The following is a 17,711-nucleotide window of genomic DNA, read 5'->3' on the forward strand; positions in this document are numbered from 1 at the left end:
ATGTTGAAGCACGGCACGTATTACTCCACGAGGCTCCTAACTACGGTAGCCATAATTCAATTGTCACAGCCAGTTATTATGAATACAGAATTTGTGAAAAGACGAAATGATTAAAAAAAATAATTCCCCTGCTGTCATGCAAAAACACCCCTTTTGCTTTACAGTGGGATGAAAATGGAGCCTTCGGGGAACAAGATCTTTCTAGAGGAAGTAAAGTTCACAAGTTTATAGTAGGGAAACCTGTTAAAGGATAATTAACAGTTGATTTTGTCTCCATTTCACTCATGGTCTCTTCATTGGTTTGTTTTCGGCAGCATGAAATACTTTGCTTTTAGCGTTGGCTCTCTGTTACACAACCTGTGGCTGCAGTACATGTTTTAAGAGGCATACAAGTCCATCCATCCATCCATTTTCTTAACCGCCTATCCCACCTGTCTGCGGCCAAATTATATTCATTTAATTAGGATGTTTTTCAAACACTTGCCATACGTAAAGCCTTTCTAATGGTTATAGGGGAGCTTGTGTCCTTGTGCTTTCATCTGGTTTGCAGTGCAAATTAATTACTTAATTACACTTAATTACTTTGATTTTCTCCATACACGTTTATCCAGGTTTCTTATAAATCTGTTTCTTTAGTACTGCTGTAATTGCTCAGATTTTTTTTTCTTCCTTTGTTGTTAGGAGAAACTGAAGCACTTTACAACTGTCTGCTACCAGATGAAGAGAAATTAAAGATTTTAATGTGACTGCTGAAAACCTTTTGGGTGAATTATAGCCGATCGTAGTCTGTCGTCTCCAGAGAGAATAGTGTGGGATGGTGGGATTCTCTGAATAGTGGTTACTACCATTTCCCACTACTTGGCATGTAGTAGTAGTAGTCTGCTTCAGACCGTACTTTTTATTTTTTGGATATGGTCATCATATTGAAGGTCTTAAGCGAGGCCTGGGTGCTTGCTCTTTGCCTACACCTAGTTCACATAGTTTTCTTGGTCCACCAAGTCTTATTCCTCTAACCTTAAGCTTACCTCCGGTATTTTATTTAATGTTTGTGACTAGAATATTTAAGCTTTTTGTAGTATCTGCCACATATCATTGAGGAACAGGTTTGATTATACTCCAGTTGTAATTACCTAGTGGCCCTAGACATTGAGCCAGGCGTGCGTGCGGGTGTGGTTGTGGTGCTAGTAAAATGTTTATTGGCTGGCGTTCACAGCCACGCTCACGCCCCTACGTTAAGGACCTTGGCATAAATGCGATTTGGACTATAACCTTCATTAATGTTATCTGTGTGTTGAGTATTCATGTTTACTCATTCTTTGCACCACGAGTGCTCTGAGTTTCAGAGCAAAAGGTCCCCTCTGTATGATTTATTTTTTATTTTTTTGTACTCAGTGTTACTGTAAGGTCACAGCTGGGGCTGTGTTACTTTATTATTTTACTTTTAAGTTTGCTGTGTGTGAATGTAAACATTGCAGACATGCAAGAGTTCATCTGCAGTTTAATTATTTTCTCTGTTCAGCCTGATTGTTTCTAAACTGAAGGTTAGTCGGTGTGAAATTTCAGAAATGCCCGCTAATTGTCTAAAGTATTCACTCACCTATACAAATCATGGAATTCAGGTGTTCCAATCACTTCCATGGCCACAGTTTTAAAGTCAAGCACCTCGACATGTAGACTACATCTACAAACATATGTGGAAGAATGGATTTCTCAGTGAATTCCAGTGTGGTACCATGATGGGATACCACCTGTGCAACAGTTCAGTGATGAAGTTTTCTCACTACTAGATATTCCACAGTCAGCTGTTAGTGGTATTATAACAAAGTGGAAGCGATTGGGAATGACGGCAACTCAGCCACAAAGTGGTAGTCACATAAAATCAGAGAGCGGGGTTACTGGATGCTGAGGTGCATAGTGTGCACAGGTTGCCAGATTTCTGCAGAGTCAGTTTCTACAGACCTCCAAACTTCATATTTGGAAGAATGGCCATCCAAACCTTACATCACCAGTACAATGCTGAGCGGCAGATGCTGTGAGTAAAGCATGCTGCAGATGATCCGACTATGTAATAATGGAAATGGGGCTTTAGTTTCCAGTAAAAGGAACTCTTATCGCCTCAAAGACATTTTTGACAATTTTATGCTCCCACCTTTGTGGGAACATTTTGGGGATGACCCATTTCTGTTCCAGCATGACTCCTCAGCAGCACATGATGCAAGGTCCAAAAAGACTTGATTGAACATGTTTGGTGTGGAAGACCTTTACTGGCCTGTACTGATTCCTCATGGATCACCTTTGGGATGAATTAGAGCAGAGACTAGGAGCTAGGCCTTCTCATCCAACATGAACATCTGTTCAAATGCACCTCTGGAGATTGGTCTAAAATTCCTAAAAAACACACGCATAAGTTGAAGTTGTGAAAACCCCCTCAAAGGACTCTACATATGCTTAAAAAGGAAAAATGATTAGGTTATTGTTTTGTATTTTTATGGCTCCATAGTCTAGTGATTTTCACGTGCTTCTAACAAGCAAAAGATCCCCTGATCACTCCCAGGAGGGAGACATCAATCTCTTGAGGGTTGTGTCACAAAAGGCATTCGGTGGAAAAATCTTCCAAATGAAAATATGTTGAGCCACCCACTCTGGTAGCCCCTTCTGATTAAGAGAGCAGCTAAAAGTACCTTTTATTGTTCAGTAACTTCCATGAAGACATTGATTCACTCTAAACCACTATGTACTTTCCCCCCATTGTTTTCTGAATGAATGAATATATAAATAAATAAACGAAACATTGCTGATTTCCTTTTTTTTGTTTTTTTTTGCCTGTCCCGTTTGGCTCGTTTGCCATCAGAATTGTTGTCTAAAGGCAAAGAAAGATGCCCAACGGATTTACTTTACCAAATTGACCATCCCAGCCTTGCCGTAATGGTCCATTTGATTCACCTTTTATTGTTTATTTTATTTTCACTTACTGAATACGGGACAGACTTGATTGGGGGAAAGAAATTGCTGATTTCCAATAAAACCTTGGACGATAATGGACGATATTTCTAATGTAAAAGAACAGAGCTTCTATACAGCAGGGCTTGCAAAATTTCAAAATCACTGGTAGCCCTTCGGGCAGGCACTCTTCGGTTTTTGGTAGCCCAAAATAAATTTAAGTAGCCCGAATAAAAAAAGAGATAATTTTTATTGTATAATATTGTAAAGGAAACAAAACATCAATCAAAAAAAATTTGTTAAAACACAAATTACAACAACTGTATAAAAATGGCAATCATCAACTCAAATATCTGGTTTTAAAAGTTTCTGTGAACTTGTAAGAACTGTGTGGAACAGGGGTGGGCAATCCCAGGCCTCGAGGGCCGGTGTCCTACAGGTTTTAGATCTCACCTTGGGTCAACACACCTGAATCACATGATTAGTTCATTACCAGGCCTCTGGAGAACTTCAGGACATGTTGAGGAGCTAATTTAGCCATTTAAATCAGCTGTGTTGGTTCAAGGACACATCTAAAACCTGCAGGGACACCGGCCCTCGAGGCCTGGAGTTGCCCACCCCTGGTGTAGAACTTGAATCAGTCTGTGTCAGATTCTGAATCTGAAACTTCCACTGAAGTCACGGATGAGAAAATGCCACTCGACGTTGAGGGCATAGCATCTCCTTCATCGGCTTTCTCTTCCTGTGCATTGCCCTCCATTTCACTGCTCTTTGTTCTTGTCGGGGTTTTATGATCCAGGTGTCTTGAACCTTTCAAGAAAACATCCAGAAATGAATAGACTTGTCAGGGCAAAAAGATTCAACTGTTTCCCCATTAATGGAGAGTTGCATGCAGTCATTTAGTGTTTCAGGGTGTAGAGAGGTACGATGTGTTGTCTTCACTCAGTTCATGCAAGAATATCCTCTCTCACAGATGGCTGTTGATGGAATAAGTGTCAGCATTAATTTCACCACCGCTCTTTATACACAGTTTGTGCGATTGCAAAATGAAAGTGAAAGCAAAAAACAAGCGAAAATTCAAACGTGATTTCAATACATCACATATTGAAAGAGGATCATTGATGCTAATGACATAATTACCCAGCTAAATTTGCAAAAGAATGCAAAAGCACTGACACATTTTTCCTTCCTATGATAGCCCGACGGGCAGGGCTGAGATAGATTTTAGTAGCCCGACTGGAAAAAACGCTAGCCCCGGAACGTCGGGCTAGCGGTTTTGCGTGCCCTGTACAGTCAGCTAATAACTAACTGGTAGCTTATTGACTAATTCTTGTTTTCCTTTCTCTCTTCTTTAGATCTTGTCTCACTGTTTGACCTGGAAAATGACCTTCCTGATGAGCTCATACCCAATGGAGACTTGGTAATGGGAATGTCCTCTAATGGTGGCCCAGGTGCTGGTCCTGGTCTTAACTCAGTGGTTCCTGATGCTGCTGCGAAGCACAAGCAGCTGTCTGAGCTCTTGCGACCGGGAAGCTCAAACAATTTAGGAGGTGGCCTGCCACAAGGAAGCATGGTGGGAAACCAGCTAGGTGGTGTGCATGGTAAAAATACACTAGGGCAGGGATCCCCCAATCACCAGTCTCCCCAGGGCCAGAAGGGAGGTCCAGGACAAGGCAATGGAAGTGCAGGCATGGGCTTCAGCCAGCCTATGGGCCAGGTTCATGGTGGCATGAGCCAGACAGGACAAGTGATTAATGGGGCTATGGGACCAGCAGGGCGAGGGAGACCTGGTCTTGGCATGCAGTACCAGGGCCAGCCCATGCAGGGGACACAAGTGGGTGCTGGAGCTGGAAGCAGTGTGGTGGGAGATGCACTCACACAAGGAGGGCCACAGATGGGTGCGCACAACACGATGAGTGCACAGCAAGCAGGAAACATGAATAAGGTAAGGTTTGAAACTCTGCTCAGCTAACTTGAATACCATATTTTTCAGATCATAAGGCCCGTTAAGCGAAACAAAACAACCAGATAAGTCAAGCTTTACTCAGCTCATTTTTCTTGCTTCCTCCACTTCCGTACCATTGATTCATTAATGTTGAATTCTCTCGCAGCTGCTCTGTTCACATGTTTTTGCAGTATATTAATGACTAACCTCGTGTTGTGAATGGATTATTTTAGCTGTTCTCCTGACTGAAGTTTGGTCCGTTTACAGCATCCTGCCATGCGATTGCATTTGTCGCTAACCCTCACATTAACTTTTGAGTGGAAAAAAGTTATCATTCATCCTCCAGCTTCACTATCGATATAACGATATGTATCAGATGACGATATAAATACGTCTATCGTTTCATTTTACGCTATTGTTTGTTTCGTGGTGTCGCAAAATAAACTGTTTATGGCAATATTTGCCACTACAATGACCAATTGTAGTGGCAAATATTAATTTCCTAAAGTTCTCTCTTTCTCTTATATTTAATATAACCACACTACGGACGGACAAGTGCCTGTTTTTATGCGTTGTCGTTAGCAACAACGACAGTAAAACATCGCGTGTCCGCTTGTTTATTTTCCACATAAACCTTTCACAATAAAGCTCAAGATCCTGTTGAGACTTTTCAAAATAAACTGAACCATGTGAAAGATTATGCAGTGTTTACGGATGAGAAGCAAAAAAAGAGCCGTCAGGTGCTAAAAAATAAACCTTAGACTCAAACGTTAGAACAGGCTTTTCCCCGCAGCACCCTGTGTAATAAATACTCACAAAGAAAACGGCGGACGTTACAACGTATGTCTAAAAATGTATAGCTTCATGCATCGGTTAAAACACTCGAATCCAGGTACATGACGTGCAGCTGGAAACACTTCACGCAAGTCGAGCTGCCCGAGATTCACTTGAATTTACAGAAAATGATAAATTTTTGTGATTTATATCGTTATCAGTAGGGCTGCTCAATTAATCGAATTTTAATCACGATTACGATCTGGGCTTTCAACGATCATTAAAAATGACTGAGCTGATTATTAGCCCCTCCCTCATTTATCCGCGACACCTTAAAGGCCGGTCCGTGAAAATATTGTCGGGCATAAACCGGTCCGTGGCGCAAAAAAGGTTGGAGACCGCTGATTAAGAGGACCCGAGGGAAGCTCGGAAAGCTAAGCAGAAGTTATTTGGAGAGGAGAGTGACTGCCGTTGGCTGAAAAGAGAGGTAAAAAAAAACTTCAGTGGTGTTGCACACTATTTTATATTATTTTTTAAAGTCATTGTTAACCCTTTAAAGCCAGTCAGAGCAGCACGCTCCGTTTTGTGTAACTATTTTTTAAATCCCTGTAGAACCTGAACCGTGTAAGCTAGCACAATAATTTGTTTTGCATATGAAACCGGAGGAGTTGTACTTACATCTTATGCCATCAGCTTGTCCTCGGTCACGGTTTCCTTCCACATAAAGCTTTGCAAAAATTGCATAAAAAGCGCTTGCAGGAACAAAAAACATAATATTCCAGAAACACGCTTTGCCGATCCGATCAGCTGTTCGTAACACTTCCCACAGTGAAACAGACGCATGTCCGCCTTTTCCTGGCCGAAACCGGAAGTGACGTCATTTTCGCGGAAATTGTAGTTTTTTTACTTGTAGGCCTTAAAAGCCTATACTGGTCATGTTTGACTTTTCTGAATAGTTGCTGGGATGCTTAGAACTTGAATTGCACTGCTGGAAATAGTTTATTTTGATGCACATGCTGTTTTCTTTGCAAATTTGCATCATAAGATTGTTTTTTCGTTTTTCCTGCAGTATATAAAAATTGGTGTATCTCCAAAATAAAACTATGAAGACACTCAAAATAAGTTTCCTGTTATTGTAAACTATTTTTTGCAACTTTTTTGTATTTAAAGCTTTGAGGGATAAGCCTCTTAAATTTCTCCAAGTAGAAATATATGTAAAAAATACAAAAAACGATTTTCAATTTATTTGTAGTTTATTGCACCTTTTTTGCAATTAATGTAGTTACTATGGACTTAATGCATACATATTATTAAAATATGGGCTATAACAGTTGTATAGCAACTTGAAATGCTCCCACAAATGGCACTACAGCATGTAAAAATATAATATAAGCTCTGGCGGACTTGGTTCTATAGTAGGTCTTAAAGGGTTAAATAAATATCGTCAAATAATCGAGATCTCAATTTCAGTGAAAATAATTGTGATTATCATTTTTGCCATAATCGAGCAGCCCTAGTTATCAGGACGATAGACGTCCTATTTCAGGATATGAGATTTTGGTCATATCGCACAGCCCTAACTGTGTTTATGTTATGCTAACATAGCTGTGTTGCTAGCGATCATGCAGCACATCATTATATACCAGCTAGTCCAAGTCCAACCCTACAAACGTAACTGCTGTTTAGTTTTCTGTCTTCATTTATGCTGGAAGTGACAGCAGAGCTGTACGTTTTAATTTTTTCAGAAATCTCTGTCAGAACATGCTAAATCATGTTTGGGTAGAAACTAGCGAGCTAACTTCCTGCTAACTTCTAACTCGGTTAAATTTAGCAAATTCTGTTTTCATGGATGCCTGAATGTTAAACTTTATTGTTCCACCTGGTAAAGCAGCAACGCTGATCATTTTATTAAAGATCAAAGAATTTAGACCGTTTTTATCTCTCAATGATGTTGCAGTGTTCGTTTGACTTTGGGACCTGAAGCAGAGTTTACACCCACACTGTTGATTTTTGAGAAAATTAAAGGATTTTAAGTGCGCCTTATAGTGCAAAAAATACAAGTACATACATTCTGAATAGGAATTCGTTGACACAACCAGGGCAAATGTGACGAGACCTGAAAATTGTGTCATCGTACTTCTACAAAGCGAGTCAAAGTTTGTGAATGAAAAATAATTTCCATGATGTGCTGCTGGTGCAGTTGGTTGTGATAATCTTTACTTTCACAGACTTTGAAGTGCTCATTGTGAGAACATGTCTTTCCTTTTGTCTGAGAGCTTTGCGGTTTGACAGGAAACCAGGGTTAAACCAGCAGGCTAGTTCTCACTAAGATTATTTGAACAGACATTGCCACATGAAAAAAAGCCCCTCCTTTCCTCATATAGACACATACGCAGTAATATAGGACTGTTTGTGTTATTTCATTGTTTAACAACGTGCATTGCTTTGAATCTCCCTTATATATTATGTCATTTGTACGAAACTGAAACTGTCACCTTTTGATCGTACTGAGACACCATGATTATGTTTGAGGTGAGGAAATGGGGTAAGAAGAATAGGTCGATTTGAACCAGCTTGTGAGCAGTATGACATGCGATCAAGAAGTTTTGTGATTCGATTTGTAAAAAGGAAAACGTACTGTACCTTATTTCAATATGGCTGCTGTCCTCGCCATAGTTGTCTACTTGTGGACCGAGTGTAGTCTGATCAAATTGTTGTGATTTTTGTGAGGAAAAAGGTTAATTTAAAGTAAGATTTTTTTTTTTAAATTATTTTTGTTTCTTTTGTTTGGGCAGATATAGCTAACACAATTTTTAAATATGGAGCAATTTTTATCTTTTTGACCAAACAATTCATGTGAGCTGCAAGTAACATAGCATGATTATTTGAATTTTTTTTGAAAGAATTAAATTGAATTGCCATCATACAGTAAAGTGGCAATAGACAAAAAAACCTCCACTTTAAAATAATCAGTTAATTTTAGTACAGCATTTTTACATCTGTCATAAACGTTTATTAATCAGACTGTAAATACTTAAAGAAGATAAGAAAATTAGATCCACTGAGAATGAGGGGAAAGAGTCGGTGCTTCGTAAGGCCGCTTTTATGCTCAACACACTCAGCACTGCTGTTTCGGAGTCACTTTAAGTAGCCATGCACCGCTGCCGCTATTGCTAGGTTGACAATATGTCAAGTGTAGAAGCTAAGAGATTAACAGGTTGCACATAAGGAGATTTTGACTTCTCAAATCAATGCTTCCGGTTTTGACCTCTTCTCTTCCTAAATCAGCGGTGATGTGGCAGTATTTGTCTCCAGGTGCGTGCGAAGCCACCACTTTTATTATGGTGTCTTTCCTCAACTTTGCTCGACTTGCAAACAAAACTTGTTAGCGCTGAAATGGAAGAAGTTGAAATGTGAAACAAAGCGTTTCTGGACCCTTTAAAAAAAAGTTTTCTGCAGAAGTTCTCATGTTTTCCAATTGTTGCTGCAATCTCCCACTAAGCCATCTGGAAATCTTTGTACTCCTATCGTTGAAATTCATGTAGAGACCAAACGGCTCACGCTCTCGTGTCTCCAGCCCAGCTGTGCTGCGCGGGCCAGCTTACAAGCTAAAACAACACCAAAGCGCACTGCACGGAACAACAGAAGCTGTCACGTCATTTTTGGCGCGTGCCACCGTTTGCAGGCAATAACTGCCTGTAATACGTACAGATCATCAAGTGGGGGAATCCATGTGGGAGGCAGAATGTGTGAATGAGAGAGCGGCAGCAGGAAAGCATCTGTGTCTCTCTGTGTGGAGAAGGGGGAGGGGCAGGCAGCAGTGCAGTGCTCTGCTCAGCTGTTGTGCAAGCTTTGTGTTGTCACCTCCCTTTTTTTTTTTCCTGGGCAAGCCCTGCCCAGCAGCGAAAGCAAAGCAGACTGCTGCTTTGGCCACCACAGAACAGCGTCAAGCAGAAGCAGCAGAACGGTTCAAGTTGAGGGTATCAAAGGGAACAAAAAGCTAATGTCGGCTGTGGTAATAAATGGTGGTCGGAGCTCTTGATAAGGAAGTATCTGTATGTGTGGCCTTAATGTTGTGTGATCAAGTCTGTAAATTTTGCTCCTGGTGAAGCCTGCCAAGACGCGGGAGATGATTGAAACTGAAATTTCATCAAAAAAAAAAAAAAAAAAAAAAAGGAAATATGTAATTTTAAGAAATTGAAATAAGCTTCTGGAACACTCTTTTAAGAAGATGTCACACTTGCTGGCTAATAAACGAGTGTTATGTACCTTGAGCTAATTTTCCAATACGCACACAACTTTGGTAACATAGATACTGAAGAGTATTTGTAACCACATGCTTTTGTTCTTGCAGGTGGCACATTAAATTGTCATTTTAATTAGTTCTACTTTCACTTGTTTTCTACAAAACACGTTGTCTGGGCGGCAGTGTTAATCGAAGCTTCAGATTCATTAGTTGTAGTTAGATTACTATAACTTATGGACACATCAGGATTTTCCAAATCTGCTGCCAACACGTCTCACCAAAAGTTTCCTTCGTTGGCTGGGAAAGCAGGACGGTCTTTCGGTCTCTTCATCCATCTTCATTTTGTTTGGGATCATTTTCTGTGGACGATGGCGCAAATAAATATGGCCAACCGTTTAAAATCAAATGACTGATTGTCCACATAGTGGTATGTGGAGTAATCACTGGTGGGGGAAGGGGTTTAACCAAGAGGAAATGCTGAACTGTGTGTGTCAGTGATTAGTTCGGCTCGCGAGTTTTCATGCAAGGCAGCTAATTTCTGTTTACCTTCAGTCAGACGGAGGACAAATGATTCGTATAAAAATCTGCTGGTTTGAAAAACTGCATGGAGCCCATGCTAGCTCCTTCACACAACAGCATTTACAGCTTTTTTTGTGTCATTCCCTGTTTCCCTGTGTCTCCCCACAGTGGAAGTGAAACATGTGGAGTAGAGTCATAAAGCCAAACACATGGTTGAATTAAACTGGAATTATCCTTTAATGTGACTTTTCTTTACTGGGAAACACTGATGAGAAGACTGACCATCATTTTGTAGACTTTGAAGGATTTGTTTTTTACCTGCGCTTTCAACATAAACAAAAACAACAACGAAACTTTATAACAAGCGGCAGCAGCAGTGCTCCTTTTCTTGAAAGGAGAGTGCTTGAATTTCTGTGTGTTCGTTATCAGATTAACCTCCTACGGTGCCCAGTAGGAAAACTCTTCTTGGGCTCCTGTTGACCTTCATTGGATTTGCAGTGTATGTTACAGTCTGTCCCATTTGCAATGAGACACAAGTGAGTGGAGCGGTAAAGGAGCTGTCCACTATGAGGGTATGCTGCACGATAGGTCTTCTAACTAGCCTGCATCCTGTTACTCACTGTAGATGCCGATCCCAGGAGCTCCATTTAGCCAGCAGTATGGCCAGCCTGGGGTGCAACAGATGGGGGCAGCGGGGGTCAACGCCCAACAACTGCAGAACAAGACAGCGATTTCCAACAACCTTCCTCAGTTCCCTGCTGATTTGAAGGGAGCTGGGAGTGTGCCAAACATGGTGAGTGTCCGTCCGTTGTTTAAAAAAATAATAAACGAGGGTAAACGTCCCAGGCTTTAGTTTAAAGTTAGTTTCTGTCCTTGCTGCTACACATTAAATTCTTATTTTAGCTTTTTTACTCTGACACAACTTACTGAGCCCTTCCTGAACTTGTACCTGTTGGCCTGGTTTCAGCTTTTTTTCCACTGTCATCTTCCTGTTGTGGAGATGAGCACCAGGAGCTAAACTTCAGCAAGTCTGTTTCAGCGTACTTACAGGGAAAGTGACTCAGTCCTAGTAGAGCTGTTGCTTTTGACTGGTCAACCACAGCTGTCTGTTGTTGATCATCAAACAGATGTGACGTTGCATCTGGTTTTGTAGGTCAAGCAGGGACAGTAAAAACAGTGTTTGATAAACCACGTGGTCTGCCTTACAATGCATTTCGTTGCACTTATGGTTATTGAGCATTTCATGTTCTCCACTGTCTTCTGCATTGCTTTGCACTTTGAGTATGTCAACACCATGAACCAAGTTTAGTTGCAGGAAGTCCCCGGGCTTCGCTGTTGCCTTTTTAAAAAATGCATCCAAATGGTTTAAAGCGCACCTCTTCTAACTTGGTGCTATCCACCCACCCTAATGCGTACTGTGGCTAATTGGGACTTCATAGATGGACCTCTCACTACTGCCACTGGTAAGAGAGGGAGAGAAACATAACAGGAAGTTTATTTCATGCTTCCAGCATGATGGCATAGTAGCATAAGTTTGTTCTCATTGAGCAATGTATGTTAGTCAACCCTTATTACTGACCATAAGTGGACAGCAACCAGGATAAGAGGTTAAACTGTGTGAAATGGTATTTGGAGGGTTCTTTGTTTTTAAACATCTTTGTAGATCTTACAGTCTTTTATAAGATTTTTGGCAGTGTTGGCATGGTAGTTTGTGAGGTCGGGGATGGAGGATGGAACAAAATTTGTTTTCTTTAAAGTATTTAGTGTTGGAAATAAATCAACTGTTGTCCAAATTTAGTGAAGACTTGAGAAAGAAAGGATGACTTTTGCTTTAACTTGGGTTGGGTGTTGAATTTTCCAGTCACAGCACGCCTTAAAGTAAATCTTCTGTAGCATTTTAATAACCTTAATTAGCTTGAGACTATTAATTGGTCCGTTGAAGTTGAGTTGTTTTAATGTTATTTTGATGGACTTCTTTTTTTTAATCCACTTGTGTATAATGTTTCACTTATCTGAGTATCCATTTAACATTAACGGTCGTTACCACTTTTTCCTGTGATTACACTGTATGTCGTCTTTGCTGTTAATGCAATGTTATACGTGACATACATGACCGACAGTTGCGATGGTGTGTGGGAGCGCATGTGCCCGCACACATGTTCATACCAGCGCAACGGCACTCTTCCAGTTGAGTGTAGATGTGGGTACGGGCTACAGTGATCATTCACTTACAAACAAGAAAAAACAGACGGGGCATTTCTTTGGGTTTTTTTTTTTAATTTTTTTTAATTTTTTAGTTGGAGTTTAATGTAGCTGTGCACTAGCAGAGATGGTAGGTTAACTCTTGTGTATTTGTTGGTGAAAGAGAGTATGTGTGTGAGGAGGGTTTGCAGTGTGGTGGGGGAAGATGGGTGCGCTAGTTTTTATGTGTGTAAAAACAGATTAAAGTTGGAGGAATTATATCAGTGGGGGGAAAAACTGAAAAGAATAGACTCTGGCAGATGACTTATTATTGTTTTAACTGTTCTGTCCCCTCATGGTCAGTAAAATTATTTTTTTTTGTGTGTGTGGTTAATGCTGGAAATGGGAAATTGTTTCACTTTCTCTCTCTGTCCGTCTGGTTCTCTCTGAACACGCTAATGTCTGCGACGGAAATATGTAAGCAGAGGCAGACATATTTGTCCCTAAAGTTTTGTCACTATTTTGCATTTTCCCTCATCGTCATTCCAACATTTTGTCATCTCCTTCCAGGAATTTGCTAATATCTGCGATTCCTTACAGTCGGGGCAATAATTATTTGATCCCCTGCTGAATTTGTAGCTTTGCTCACCTATTAGAAATAAATGTCTCTAATTTTTAGGTAGTTTTATTTTAAATCGAGAAAGAATATCAATCGAAGTCCCAAAAAAATATGACACACAAGTTATAATTTTGTTTGCATGTCAGTGAGTGAAATAAGTATTTGATCGCCAAGCAAAATTTGGAGAATGTGGGAAAACCCTTGCTGGCAAACACATGCGTAAGATGTTTTTGTAGTTGGACACATCTCAAGATTTAGGTCCACTCTTCTTTACAGAAACTTTCTAAATCCTTTAGGTTTCTCAGCTGCCGCTTGGCAACTCAAAAGCGTCAGCTGCCTCCACAGATTTTCTGTAAGATTGAGCTCTGGAGACTGGCTAGGCCACTGCATGTTCTTGTAGTTGGTCACCAGGTTTGGCCACATCTCAGGAGGGAATGTTCTTCTTCTTTTGCCCCTCCTTTTTGCCTTGGCAGTATGCTTTGGGTCATTGGTCGTGAATGGGTCTTCTAAGGTTACAATCTTCAGTCTTCTGGCTGTGGGAAGCTTCTCAGTAAAGATTTTATGGTATTGGCCCCTCAGTGTGGTAAACTTGTCCTGTAAACTTAGCAGAAACACAGCCTCAAAGCACAATGTTTCATCCCTGACTGTGGAGAGGTGTTCATTGGGTTATACTTAGCATTTCTCTTCCTTCAAAGATGACAGCTCAAGCTAGCAAATTTAACACGGGCTTGTACATGTGCCTTCTTGAGCAGGTTGTCTTTGAAGGTGCTGATTACAGTTTGATTGATTACAGCATAGTGTGTTGCTAATGGTGTAATGCTTGGTGACTGTGGTTCCAACTGCCTTTAGATCGTTGACAAGCTCCTCTGTATTTTTGGGCTGATCCACCATCTTTTCTCATCATCATCCTCAATCCATGAGGCAAGAGCTTGCATGGAGTTCCTTAACGAGTACGAAGATTGATTTTTCTTCCATTTCTGATTAATCTCACCAAGCTGCTTCTTGATGGGTCTTGCAGCTCATTGCAGCCTTGTGCAGGTCGACAGTCTTGTCTCTGACATTCTTTGACACTCTTTGGCCTTGTCCATGGGGGTACAGACGATAGATTGGGGGGAAAAAAAATGATTCTGTGGAAATCTGCGTTTCATACACTTAAGTTGTAATCAGGAGTATCTGCAAAAGACTCGTTGTAAAGGGAAAAAAACCTGATTATTTATCATATTGAGGTGAAAGTTGTACAAATGTAAAAAACAACTGCAATTAAAAAGTAGCCAGAAATGCATACTGGCCTGCAATGACATGTGTAGTTGCATTTCCAGGGAGGTGCACATCAGGTTACTGCGTAGATCACGTTGTGGGGTTTCATACCTATGATAAAGACTTAATTCTAAGGCCAAAAAAATATGCATAGCTTCAGTCAGAGGAAATAATATTTTTCCTCTCCTCACGCTATGATCAATCATATATCCACATTTAAGTTTTTGCCTCCCGGGGTTTCACATCTGTGTCTGAGTTTGCACCTCTGTGCGTATCCATCACTAACTTGTGTGCGTATTGTGTGTTTATCACAGATGCCGCAACAGGTAGCATCAATGGTCCCTGCTCCCGGTGGTGTGTCCGCAGGCCCAACGGCCGACCCTGAGAAGCGAAAACTCATTCAGCAGCAGCTGGTCCTGCTGCTGCATGCACACAAGTGCCAGCGGCGGGAGCAGGCCAACGGGGAGATGAGGACCTGCACCCTGCCCCACTGCCGCACCATGAAGAACGTACTCAACCATATGACCCACTGCCAGGCTGGCAAAGCCTGCCACGGTGAGTGAAAGTGATGAGTTTTTAGAGACTGAATTAAAAAATAAATAAAGAGAAGCCTTGGATCTACCCATATGAGCTTTTATGTGACCGTATTCTTCTAATTTGGTATTTTATCTAACTGCTGCTAATAATCTCATAAAAACGAGATTCAGCTTCTAACAGATGGGTTTGCAGCCATAATTAGAGCCTGTGATGTGGGCCTGATGCCATTTCATTTAGCATCTAAACAAAATGGCACCGGGCGTTGATGTCTTGCAAGTTTCATCCAAACAACAATAAACACCTGTTTCTTCAGACTCGCACATATACCATTACCACAATAGTTTTGAGTGAAATTTCAAAAAATAAAAAATATCCATGAAATTTGCCTTTTTGAAAATTACTGACTTAAAATTTTAAAATGTGGCTTTAAAATAAAATGCTGAGGATTACAATTGTGTCACTTTTCGATTTATTGCTTAAATGGAGACAGTTCAATTGTTTCATTAACCAAGCCTCAGTGATTGACATTACCCAACAAAAGTTGAATCTTAAGTTACAAACAAGTTTCTCCTACAGTTTGGTCCGTGTCTGTTAGTCAGTAGCTTCACTCTGACAGTTGTTGGTAGTGATGAAGGCATCCAAGAGTTATAGACTTGGAAATTTGTCATTTTATATTTTTTTTTCTCCATTTAACCAGCACCTGTTCTTCACTGTAGTGTGTAGATATTGGGGTTCAATAGTCTTGCGATTTCTCCTGAATTAACTGTCACCAGCACCTCACTCTATTTTTCCTATTTGTGCTTTATTTTTCTCCAGTTGCACACTGTGCATCATCCAGACAGATCATTTCCCACTGGAAGAACTGTACGCGGCACGACTGTCCGGTGTGCCTGCCTTTGAAAAATGCAAGTGACAAAAGGAATCAGCAGCGTAAGTAACTTCAGCAGCTCCATAATTTTAATCTTAATTATTCATTAAACCCATATGAAAAAACCCCACATGGATTATAAAGCAGATATCTGAAATGCAGGTAACTTTTCAGTAAAGCAGTCATTACTCTGGGATAAGCCTCTCATGTTTGTGGTATAAAGTGGTGCCACCTGCAGGTTGTTTCACTGCCACTTCTCTGCTGGCTCGCAGACTGTGAGGGCTCGAGCTGCAAGAGGATTCCTCTAGAAATACTGGGCCTGTAATGTGACACCCAGGGGAGGGGCTCAGTGGCGCTTTTAACACTGGGGGCAGGTTCTTGGGACAGCATGCTCTCTAATTGGTTAAAAAGCCCTATGACAGATTTAAATCCCCCACAGAGGCAGCATGCTCCCTGTCAGCTATCAACACAGCAGGGAGCAGCACAGGGATGTCAAAGTCCCAAAAAGACTATTTGTAGGGTTTTTTTTTTTTTTTGTTTTTTTTTAATTTTCACATAAAAAACAACAACAAGTTTTTCATTTTTATGTTTAAAATTGTTATAGACATATACTAATCTTATTTTTTTTTTCTAACAATTTATAGGCTGACATTATTAATACAGGAGAGCATAGAAGCACATCTGAAGCCGCATTTACTCCTCAGTTATTGCAGGCTATTACTTGAGTTAATTCTTTAATATAATATTTATAATGCAAAACCAATTATCATCCTGTTTTCTCCCTACAGCTACGCTAAGTTCATCTGGAGCCAGTCTACAAAATGCCATGAATGCAGTTGGACCTGGCCAGCCCAGTGCAACAGCCATCAGCAGCGCTGCAACACAAATTGACCCCAGCTCCATGCAGAGGGCCTATGAAGCCCTGGGCCTGCCATATGGGAACCAGTCTCCTGCTCAGGTGCAGGGCCAGGGTCCATCTCAGCAAAACCCACAGGGCCCCCAGCACCAGCAGATGCGAAATATGAACCCATTAGGTATGGAATAAAACGAAATGCCAGTTTAGAAGTTTGTGTATAATTGCTTCTGTGCCAGTTTTTCATAAATTCTTCTGTGTTTTTACCAGGCTCTAATCAGATGAATCAGATGGCAGGAAGCATGGGTACCCCCTCCTCAAACCAGACTGGCATGCACTCTGATTCCTCGTTGTCTGCGCTTAGCAGGTAAGACTTTTCATTCCTTCTGCATCACTTGAAACGAGGTCTACTGTACTGCCCTTCCCAAAATAAATTTATGCCTCTCAAGTCAGTCATAAATATGTGTTCTCAGTCTCTTCTGTAATTTTATTTTATTTTATAGAAGATTATTTTTCAGTGTTATTTACAAATTATGTTCAAATTGCGTCCGTCGTACAGTCAGCTGATGCCAGATGGGTCAGTAGTAGGAGGCATGGGAAACCTCCCCGCTGCCACCCCTCTGTCTGCCACAGGGCTAAGGAAGGCCTGGCATGAACATGTTACTCAGGACCTGCGCACCCATCTGGTGCATAAACTGTAAGTGCAACAATAAAACAGCTGTGTTTGTAGATAGATGAGTTCTCATATGGTACAACAGGTTATATTTGCTTATTTTATTTTATTTTATTTTTTTCATCAGAGTACAAGCCATATTCCCAACCCCAGACCCAGCAGCACTGAAGGACCGACGCATGGAGAACCTGGTGGCTTATGCACGCAAGGTTGAGGGTGACATGTATGAGTCGGCTAACAGCAGGGTAACTTGATAAAGCATCTTCACGCTATTCCACCTTCATCCTTTTTGAATATCT

The 17,711-nt window shown here is 40.9% G+C and overlaps 1 protein-coding gene across 2 annotated transcripts in view; it reads left to right on the forward strand.

Moving 5' to 3' along the window:
- Positions 1-17,711, forward strand: part of crebbpb (CREB binding lysine acetyltransferase b) — a 44,384-nt gene that overhangs the window by 10,720 nt on the left and 15,953 nt on the right. For both annotated transcript variants that reach the window (XM_080300887.1, XM_026164963.2), the window contains exons 2-9: positions 4,296-4,885; positions 11,050-11,217; positions 14,796-15,036; positions 15,835-15,948; positions 16,675-16,920; positions 17,010-17,106; positions 17,299-17,436; positions 17,540-17,657. In XM_080300887.1, the coding sequence (XP_080157013.1) occupies positions 4,296-4,885; positions 11,050-11,217; positions 14,796-15,036; positions 15,835-15,948; positions 16,675-16,920; positions 17,010-17,106; positions 17,299-17,436; positions 17,540-17,657 (1,712 nt within the window). The remainder of the gene's footprint in view (positions 1-4,295; positions 4,886-11,049; positions 11,218-14,795; positions 15,037-15,834; positions 15,949-16,674; positions 16,921-17,009; positions 17,107-17,298; positions 17,437-17,539; positions 17,658-17,711) is intronic.

The sequence above is a fragment of the Astatotilapia calliptera genome, chromosome 4 (genome assembly GCF_964374335.1).
Source record: "Astatotilapia calliptera chromosome 4, fAstCal68.1, whole genome shotgun sequence".
Lineage (NCBI taxonomy): Eukaryota > Metazoa > Chordata > Actinopteri > Cichliformes > Cichlidae > Astatotilapia > Astatotilapia calliptera.